The 11,094-nt window shown below is 42.1% G+C and overlaps 1 protein-coding gene across 1 annotated transcript in view; it reads left to right on the top strand.

Moving 5' to 3' along the window:
* Positions 1 to 3,148: 3,148 nt before the first annotated feature.
* Positions 3,149 to 11,094, top strand: part of Smp_129450 (putative glucose-6-phosphatase) — a gene marked incomplete at both ends in the record, with an annotated part of 17,237 nt that continues 9,291 nt past the window's right edge. The window contains one exon of the mRNA XM_018799112.1: positions 3,149 to 3,186. Within this exon, the coding sequence (XP_018650933.1) occupies positions 3,149 to 3,186 (38 nt within the window). The remainder of the gene's footprint in view (positions 3,187 to 11,094) is intronic.

Below are 11,094 nucleotides of genomic sequence, written 5' to 3' on the forward strand. Positions count from 1 at the left end.
CAAAGTAAACAGCGGTAATGTTTGTGCGAGGTGATAAAGAACCCTCATCTCTGTTCAGAACATATTTTACCAGTTACGAATGTGACAGCGATTAATGACAGAATGTTATGAAAGTATGTGAAGGCATTGCTTGAGAGTTACGAACAAAGGGCTCAAGTTTATCTTAGTAGTTGTAGTCTCGTACAACCATCTCACGACGTTATAACTTTTGAATTAGTTACCAAAGTACTAAATGCAATTAAGTTGATAAATACAAGATTGTCACACATTTTAGCAACATTCTCGGTGAAGAACGATAAATGATCTAATGATTCATGGTTTTATATACGTATATATATTTATATAACCAAGGGTGGTTGTTTAAGCATCATGGCCACCTGTCAAACATTAACAATTTAGAACATGGAATAAATTTGCTTACCCGAAGCTCCTATACTATAATAGAACAATAAGATCAAATTGACAAGATCAGTAGCGAATAAGGTCGGAGTAATTTGATAGAAGTGACAACGAAGTCGCTTAATTATCCAGAGTGTTATTTGTATGCTAACTTGATTGCTCAAGACAACTAAAAGACTGGATTTTGTCAGCGTGTTCATAAACTAGGGACATTTCATTCTCGTATTCCAAGTTCATTAGTAGATGTTCCGGTTAAAAATCAACTTCTGAAAGTTTGATGAAGGAAGGGATTTTTGTAAGGGAACATCCATGATGTAGTCAAGCAAAAAGGGGAGGGTAGTAGACTACTCTGAAGGACAATTTTTCGTATAAACGGCTCTGATGATCTCTCATCTTAGGCTCTGACTTGACTAATAGTGCCGGAGTAGGGGGCCTTCATAAGGTTTAGTTAATTTTTTAGCACACCTTTAAATGAATAGCATTGCTAGTAGATCTCTCAGCCAACGGAGTTAAATGCTGCCTTAAAATCAAAAAAATGGGACAGCAGTCGGGGATCGGAAAGTATGCCTGTATTCTTATGCATAGCGGAATGTGAATACTTGATCGATACACCTTCATCCAGGTCTACAACCAGCCTTGATTTTCAGAGTTTGCTCCTCACGTGCCTTAATTGAGCATTAAATGGTTAGAAATATTAGTATTCCAGATATCAGATTAATCAAACTGACTCTGCAGTCATAGTTATAAGATTTCTGACGTTTTATGTGGACTAGAAAGATCATCTATTAGGATCCGTCAGCTATGAATACTTCCAGCTCTCAAAGTCTAGTGGCCATCTCAGCTTAGGCGTTGACAGTTGGACTTCCGGCCTTAAAGATCTTCGAAGTTAATCCATCGGAGTCCGGTTCACTCTCGGTTTGAAATAGCTATGACCTTTTCTACCTTATCAAGACTGGAGAGACTTGTATCACTTGTTTATTCAGGTTGTTTGGAGACGGGGTAATTGAAGAGTAGCTGAATCTCAGTTGGTTTGTTATTCAGAAAGTCCTGCCCACCGGCCTAATTTCCTAGACTGGAAGTGAAAAAGTGGTTTTGTGACCATATCGCAACACATATTGGATTAAGGATTTTCTTTTCTAGACTGTTAGCCTAAAAGTTGCGAGCTTATGTAATTCTGTACACGTATAAATATGCTCTTCAAATCATTATTGAATTTACCACTTGTCTTTAAAAATAAGCCCAAATGACATTTGAAAAGTACTGTTGTCCTGTTTTGTCGTATCTAGTAGGGTTTGATGTGCAATTAGAAAGTATGCTTTGTAAAGTTAGAGGCCATTAACAAACCAAAAGGCATTAAATGGTCTTCATATATTTACATGATATGAATCCCAATGCACCACAAACTTCCGAGCATCACGTGATTTGGCTGATAGCATAAAATGAAGGTTGATTTCCTTGTCTTGTGAAAAATGTCAAGTCCTTTAACAATACTTCACTCATCTGTTTGTATCAGACCTTAAAAATCTTTGATAAGATAATGAATGTATGTAGAAGATCAGATTCTTACGGTATCCGGTTAGTGAAAACAACGGAATACAGTTATCATCTACTTACTTTGAGGATTTAAAAAGAAACTTATATGACGTATCGTTCGATTGTCTGTGATCACTGTCCACAATATTATATTGTTTAATATGTGAAGTGGTATACGAGATGAGTTAACTTTATATGATGAGCTCATTCATTTTTGTGTTTCATTTACCTTTTACTTTTCGCATATCTTTACTTAGGCTATTGTTCAGGGCCCTTTACATTTTGCTTGTCTCTAGTCCTGAAAGAACATCATTCAAAAGTCTGTTGCACTAAAAATGAATAGGATACATAATAATGGCATCCAGTTTATACAGTGGATTCAAAACTTTGAAGTGAGTAATTTAAGTTCCATTACTGTGATAAATTACACTCCATATGGATTTTGACGGATTTATATGTGTTTATGTGATTCTCAAATAATTCTTAGTCTCTTTAACCTAAATAGGCATAATTTAAGGGTAATTTTGCATAGCCTCTAAGTTATCAAATATTCATTTCGACACGAAAATAAATGAGAGGTGACAAAGAGATAGTTTATAAGGTGTACATTTTCAACATTATTATTATTATTATTATTTAAACGCATAAACGTTGGCACAAGGAGGCACCAAATAGGTATTCGCCACATAGATCATTCGATTTGTGTAAGGGCTTGGATACTGCCCGGGTGCCCAGACTGAAGCAGGTGGTTTTCTTAGGGGACCACACCCGGAGCCTTTGACCGAAAGGTCTAATCCACAAGGCAGTAGAGCAACATCAGGAGATGCAGTCCCATGGTGGCCAGTGACTAATAATTGGTTCATACGCCATTGGTCATAAATTAGTTTGTAATTTATTAACTTCTTGGTTATAAGTAATAATTTATATCTTATATTGATTTGGAACACGCGATTTTGTATGAAAAAGTCTTAAATTATTTGCTTCAACACAAGCTAGTTTGTAACCGTCACAAATTGTGTGTTTTAAAACAAAACTATTCCAAACCGTAAATCCTGTACTGGTGATCGAAATTAACAGTTGCTCTTTCGACTACCATGACTTGTAATTAGATGAAAGTATCACAGTTTGTGAAATTAGATAACTTATAGAACATTAAAACAACTTGTTGCCCACATTTAATGATGGGAAATATAGATTTAGTGACAAATAAGAAGCTATGCACGCATGGATTGACAAGAAAGGAATTTTGTATAGGTTTGTGAATTAGTGATCAAGTTACCAAACGGTATATTTGTACGAGGGACTTTATGTAAGCTCTACCTATTTAGTAACCGTGAAGTTAGATGCAGGGTATTAAGGAATGATCTTAAACCAGTTGATGAAGTTGTGCATCTTCACTCACTGAGACGATTGGGCCACTTATTACTCATACCCAACCACCGATTACCACGGCACTCAATGCTGACTAGTGTTGGAGACGGCTGGAAGAAAGGTAGGGGTGACCAAACCAAAACGTGGCATCAATCTTTGAAGTCACCAACGTCTAGTCTGAGCCATGTTGGTATATGCAGACTACTTGATTGGGGTCCGCGTGACTATCGTAACCAATGGTTGCAGACTGGATGACATTGCTCAGAATCTTTCACAATGATGTAGGTGTATACACTCTTTGTCTTCCTTTAAACCGTGAAATTAAAATTACTTTATATCTTTCTTTCTACTAACCAATTCTTTCTCCCTGTATTATATTCTTAAATACAATCTTTCTTTTATGCATTATTACCATTGAGTTAACTAATATGAATTCAGTGTTCATCTTGTTGTACTAATAAGGTGTGGCAACTTGGACTGATGCATTTATATGCCTGGTTCTACGTTGTAGCTAACTGACTGACTACCTATTTAGCGTCCACTTGTTTAAGTGATGTAATATGTTAAGTAAACTAGATACCTTAAATTCTGGAATTTCGCAGGTTATCATTGATACACTGAGCAGTCTGGGTTTGAAATTAGTTGACTTTAACCTTACTCAGTGTCAGGTGACTTATTTCAGCTTTGAGGAAGAAACTTTGGCTTGCACTTTATCTTAATCATTGTGACTGTTGTATTCGAAACTGATAACGTTTGACCATGTGGTTAGTTTTCATATTTGATTCTTTACAAAAGCGTTCGTGTCAATACACGTTAAGTCTTGTTATTTACATTTTAATTTTGGTAAGTGGAGAGTTACTGTGTAACTCATAAAGTCAAGCGAATATTTTGAAAATTCCCATATTGTGAATAATAACAACATATATTGGCGAACAACATTGTTCGCAATTAGATCCTCATCAGGCTTTACTCTAGTATAAAATAATTTTCATATACTTACTTACTTACTTACGCCTGTTACTCCCAATGGAGCATAGGCCGCCGACAAGTTTTCTCCAACACACTCTGTCCTGGGCCTTCTTTTCTAGTTCTATCCAGTTCTTGTTCATTCTTCTCATGTCTGTCTCTATTTCTCGGCGTAATGTGTTCTTTGGTCTTCCTCTTCTCCTTTGACCTTCAGGATTCCATGTGAGGGCTTGTCTTGTGACACAATTAGGTGATTTCCTCAAAGTGTGCCTAATCCACTTCCAGCGCTTCTTCCTGATTTCTTCCTCCACTGGAATCTGGTTTGTTGTCTCCCACAGTAACTTGTTGCTGATAGTGTCTGGCCAACGGATCCGAAGTATCTTGCGTAGACAGCTGTTAATAAACACTTGTATCTTCTGGATGATGGCTTTCGTATTTCTCCACGTCTCCGCCCCATACAGAAGAACTGTCTTGACATTTGTATTGAAAATTCTAACCTTGGTGTTGGTTGACAATTGTTTTGAGCTCCAGATGTTTTTCAGCTGTAGGTATGCTGCTCTTGTTTTGCCGATCCTCGCCCTCACACCTGCATCTGATCCACCGTGTTCATCAATGATGCTGTCCAGATATGTAAAGGTTTCCACATCCTCCAAAGTATCACAGCCCTCTCGCAAATAAATGAAATGGAACATTCAGCTGACAATTATATTCTCGTTCATACAAGAAACAATTCAATTTGCATTATTATTATTATTATTATTATTATTATTATTATTATTATTATTATACCATATCGCTAATTCACCCCCTTTTATCCCCAATTTGTGTAACCTTACTTTTCATCTTATGCAGCAGCTCGCTCTTGGTGGAAAATCTGTCCTATCTAAACGATCTCCAGTCACTGACTGGTTGAAAGTGAATGCTTCCACCGATTATGAATACTGAAGCAGTCTTTCTGAAACCACGTACGCCGTTCAAGCTGGCTTCCTTCAACGTTCGCACACTAATGCAGATCAGACAACAGATAGGGCTGGCTATGTCTTTGGAAGGTCTTAATGTTGACGTTTGTTGTCTATCCGAGACCCGCATTCAAGACTCTAGTGAAGTACTACAAATCCGCTCTCCATCTGTCGCCTCGAAAAGCTTGTTTCACGTGCGCTTATCCGGGGACCCTGTGGCATCTTCGTCTGGTCTTGCTGGCGTTGGTGTCGCACTAAGCGCTAGGGCTGAGGCAGCACTAATCGATTGGATCCCCATCAACAGTCGGTTATGTGCTGTTAGATTAGAAAGTTCCATCAAAGTGAGAAGAAATCGGCGTGAGAAACGGTGTCTTTTCGTCATCTCCGCCTATGCCCCGACAGATTGCAGCCCGGATGCAATCAAGGATGAGTTTTACCACCAGTTAACTGTTCTTCTCCAGAAAGCGCGTTCGACAGATATTGTAGTATTAGCTGGAGACTTGAATGCTCAGGTCGGGCGTCTAGGCACAGAAGAGAGTCGTTTAGGTGGCCGATGGGGACTTGTTGGTCGCAGGACAGATAACGGGGACCGTTTGCTGCAACTGTGCACAGACCACAACCTGTTTCTGGCCAGCACTAACTTCCGGCACAGTCATCGCCGGTGTGCCACCTGGCGTCCTCCCTCTGCATCCCAAGCCTGGACTCAGATTGATCACATCGCGATCAGCTACCGCTGGCGTGGTTGTGTACAAGACTGCCGCTCCTTTTGGAGTACCTATCTGGAGTCTGATCATGCCCTGGTCTGCGCCAATCTCACCTTACTTTTCAGTGGCCGAAGGATTGACCACCACCAACGGATTGATGTTAGTAAACTGGTTGCAACTTCTGTTGCAAGTAAGTATCGAGCGGAGCTAGCCTCTAGGCTAGCTACCACCCCACCGAAAAGTATAGATGAGCATTGGTTGCTTCTTCACGACGCCATGAAAATGGCGAGTAAAGGCGCTTGCGGCCTCGCGAAACGTCCCGCTTACAAGCACTGGGTTTCTTCTGGCTCCTTACAACTGATGGAAGCCCGTCGGTCTACTCTGGGTGACCGTGAGTATGACCACAAACGAAGGCTGTTACGTAATGAAATTGGGCAAAGCTTGCGTAAGGACCGAGAAGCCTGGTGGTCGGAGCGTGCTAATGAGATGGAAGCAGCAGCTGCATCTGGTAACTGCCGGAAGCTCTTCCAACTCATCCGAGCCACTGGCAGCAAGAAGTCTGGTGTGAGTGAAACAATCTACGAGGATGACGGGATGCCAATCACTAACATCTCTCGACGTCTTGGACGATGGGCTGAATTTTTCGAAGGGCAGTTCAATTGGCCTGCTGCTCCGGCAACATCGACCAGTTTATCCTGCCCCCCATGGCCGGTGACGACTGATCCACCAAACGAGGCGGAAGTCCGCAAGGAACTCCAACTCTTGAAATGTTACTAATCACCTGGCCCAGATGACTTACCTCCGGCTCTTTTTAAAGATGGTGGTGACTTTCTGGCTAAGGAACTGACTGCGTTGTTTGGAAAGGTTTGGGAGGAAGAAAGTGTTCCAACATCATGGAATGAGTCGATAGTCGTCCCTATTTTTAAAAAGGGTTCACGTTGTTCCTGTGATAACTATCGGGGGATAAGTCTTCTTCCGATTGCGTCCAAACTATTGGATTCTGTCATTCTTCGTAGGTTGTTTAAAACCCGAAAACGATTGACTCGCGAGGAGCAGGCTGGTTTTCGTTCTAGTCGAGGATGCATCTATCATATCTTCACCCTCCGCCAAATGTTAGAACACCGTCATACTTGTCACAGGCCAACAATTTTAGTGTTTCTTGACATCAGAGCTGCCTTCGATTCGTTGGACAGGACTGTTCTCTGGGATTGTCTGTTGAAGAAGGGTGTGCCTGAGAAGTTCATTAACATCTTAAAGGCCCTGTATACGAACACCTCAGGCAGAGTGAGGGCATACAACCACCTTTCTCCCTTGTTCCATTCAAGCAGTGGAGTTAGGCAGGGTTGCCCGATCTCACCATTCCTCTTCAACTTTGCTATCGACGACACCCTGGAAACAGCCCTGATGGATGTAAGTAATGGCGGTGTGGATATGTTGCTTGGAGAAAGACTTCTCGACTTTGAGTATGCGGATGATATTGTCTTACTGTGCGATAACGCCCAAGGCATGCAATCTGCACTTAGTCAGTTGGCAATCAGTGTCCGCAAGTACGGTATCTGCTTTGCACCCTCCAAGTGCAAGGTACTCCTACAAGACTGGCAGGATTCTCATCCTGTACTCACCCTGGATGGTGAGCAGATTGGAGTAGTTGAGAAGTTCGTGTATCTAGGTAGCCATATAAGTGCTGGTGGTGGCGTGAGTGATGAGATTGATGCACGTATAATGAAAGCCAGAACGGCTTCGGTGGCTTGGACATGTTTTACGAATGTCGTCCCAGAGGCTTCCACGTCGTGCATTATTTGCCGACTCTGGGACTGGTTGGAGAAAGCGGAGAGGAGGTCAGTGTATGACATGGTGTCGTGGCATGAAAGAAAGCTGCAAAGGGCTAGCTTCTGTTGGTCCTTCACGACTCCCTGGCTGGGGTCCGAGGGATGGTGCAACACAGTGGCTAGAGACGTTATCAGATATGGCTCAGAATAGAAGCCAGTGGCGTGCCTGCTGTAACCTTCTTATACTTTCTTCATAAAGAGTGGCTAGAACTTTCCTAACTGAGAGAGCTCTTCTGGTTGTACATTCAGTTCCCCCCATCATTACTCTTCCCTTTTTCTTTTTTTTCCTTCTTTTATATATACGCATCTTAATCCTTCTCCCATTCTCATTTTGTGTAGCGCATATGTATCCGGTGCCCTTTGTACCAATATATATGTGATTAAATAAATAAATAAAGCTTCTCCGTCAAGTGTAATTTGATTGGTGCATATTGTATTGTATCGGAGAATCTTGCTTTTCCCTTTGTTTATATTGAGACCTACTGCTGCTGAGGCTGCTGCTACATTGGTCGTTTTCTCCTGCATTTGTTGTTGCGTTTGTGATAGAAGAACCAGATCATCCGCGAAGTCTAAATCGTCAAGATGCATCCTGCCTGTCCACTGTATCCCGTGCTTTCCTCCAGATGTTGACGTCTTCATAATCCAGTCGATCACCAGGAGAAAGAGAAAGGGTGAGAGTAAGCAACCTTGTCTAACACTGGTCTTTACTTCAAACGAGTCGGTGAGTTGTCCTCCGTGGACGATTTGGCAGTTTAGTCCATCATAGGAGTTCCGTATGATATTGACTATCTTCTCAGGCACGCCGTAGTGTCGAAGAAGCCTCCATAGTGTCGTCCTGTTCATGCTATCAAATGCCTTCTCGTAGTCAATGAAGTTGATGTAGAGTGATGAATTCCATTCGATTGATTGTTCCACAATGATACGTAGAGTTGCGATTTGATCTGTGCACGATCTATCTTTACGAAATCCAGCTTGTTGATCTCGAAGTTGGGCGTCCACGGAATCCTTCATCCTGTTTAACAATACTCTGTTGAAGACTTTTCCTGGTATTGAGAGAAGAGTGATGCCCCTGTAATTGTCGCACTTGCTGAGATCGCCTTTCTTTGGTATCTTGATCAGAAGTCCTTTTTTCCAGTCTTTTGGTACTTGTTCTTCATCCCAAATCTTACTGAAGAGGATGTGGAGTATCTTGGCAGTTGCTGCTACGTTTGCCTTCAGTGCCTCCGCCGGGATGTTGTCTGGTCCCGCTGCTTTGCCGCTCTTGATTTGTCTAATGGCCATGCTGATCTCTTCAATTGTTGGTGGGCCAACATCGATTGGGAGGTCTGTGGGTGCTGCTTCGATGTTGGGTGGGTTCAGTGGAGTTGGTCGATTCAAGAGTTCTTTGAAGTGTTCTACCCACCTGTTTCGTTGTTCTTCAATGTCGGTGGTTACTTTGCCTTCCTTGCATTTCACTGGTCTTTCTGGCTTATGGTAATTTCCAGCAAGTTTCTTTGTTGTATCATACAGTTGTCTCATGTTTCTCTCTTTTGCAGCCTTTTCCGCTGTCATCACTAAATCTTCCACATATTTACGTTTGTCGGTTCTGATGCTCCTCTTCACTTGCTTGTTTGCCTCTGTGTATTCGGCTTGTGCCTTGGCTTTTTCCGCTCTTGTTCGGCTGGTATTGATTGCTGCCTTCTTGTTCCTCCTTTCTTCAATTTTATCCAGTGTACCAACAGTGATCCATTCCTTGTGATGGCGCTTCTTTTGACTAGAACCTCCTGACATGTTGAAACGATTGCCTCCTTGATAGCTTTCCAGTTGCTCTCCATGGTAGTGTCCTCTTCATTGAGTAGATCATGAAAGGCCTGGAACCTGTTGCTGAGAGCTATGTTGAATTTGTTGAGTTTGTCAGCATCTCGAAGAAAGGCTGTATTAAACTTTTGTGATGTTGTCCGCGCCGTTGTCCAGTGCTTCTTGAGTTTTAGTTTCATCTTGGCGACCAGCAAATGATGATCGGATGCTATATCAGCTCCTCTTCTGGTTCTCACATCCTCCATCGTCCTCCTGAACATTTGTTGATGCAGATATGGTCGATTTGATTCTGTGTAGTGTGATCCGGTGAAATCCAAGTGGCTTTGTGTATGTTTTTGTGTGGGAATATGGTGCCACCTATGACCAGTTTATTGAAGGCACATAGGTTTGCAAATCTCTCACCATTTTCGTTCCTTTCTCCCAGTCCATGTTGTCCCATGACGTCTTCGTATCCAGTGTTGTCCTTTCCAACCTTGGCGTTAAAATCTCCCATCAGAATGGTCAGGTCCTTGGTTGGGCACTTTTCGAAGATCGACTGCAGCCTATCGTAGAATTGGTCTTTAGCGTCTTCCTCGTAGTCGTTGGTAGGCGCATAGCATTGGATGACGTTCATTGTAATGCCCTCTCTCTTTGTTTTGAAGGAGGCTTTGATGATCCTTGGTCCATGAGATTCCCATCCAATAAGTGCATTTTGTGCTTTTCTGGACAGCATCAATGCAACTCCTTGTGTATGTGGGGCATTTTCTTCTTCATGACCGGAGTATAACAGAAGTTCTCCTGAAGACAGTCGTTGTTGTCCAACCTGTGTCCAATGTGTTTCACTGATTCCAAGCACTTCCAGGTTGTATTTTCTCATTTCTGCAGCAATTTGAAAGACTCTTCCGGTCTCCCACATTGTCCGGACATTCCATGTACCTATAAAAATTGTCGCTCTGGTTGTAAGAAGGTACATCGGCCTTATGACTTCCGAAGGAACTCGGCTTTCATCATGAGACGTCATAATTATTCCTTCTACTCCCAGGGCAGAGTTTAAATGGTTTAAATGATTTTTTCTGGTTAGCGTTTTTTAGCGAGTTGATTTTCTACGGGATGGGGTCGCTAACCCCATGCCCAACCCTCCTCCTTTACCCGGGCTTGGGACTGGCAGTAACCCCCAGAGGAGCTACAGGCGGAGTTAATGTTCATATACATATATAAAAGTGCCAAACCAATCAATGGAATTTATGAGTCAGTGATAACAGTAGAATAGATTAAATAAGTAAGTATAATAAGTAGAAGCAAAGATGGATAGTGGCTAGCAGTGGAATCCAGGACGCGCGTTTTGTCCTATTTTGGACTCGTCAGCTGGATGTACCTGCATCTCAGAGTTGATGTTCACTCTGAAACTCGAACCCAGTACCTTTCGCTTCAAACGCCATCGCGTTATCCACTCGGCCACTGAGTCCTGATAGCCACTTGCATGTGCCATGGGGTGAAGTTTAAATTCATTTAGTATTGTTTGTTTGAATCTTCCCATCGATGTGTTAGGACTGCAAC

Source organism: Schistosoma mansoni, chromosome 3 (genome assembly GCF_000237925.1).
Source record: "Schistosoma mansoni strain Puerto Rico chromosome 3, complete genome".
Classification (NCBI taxonomy): Eukaryota; Metazoa; Platyhelminthes; class Trematoda; order Strigeidida; family Schistosomatidae; genus Schistosoma; species Schistosoma mansoni.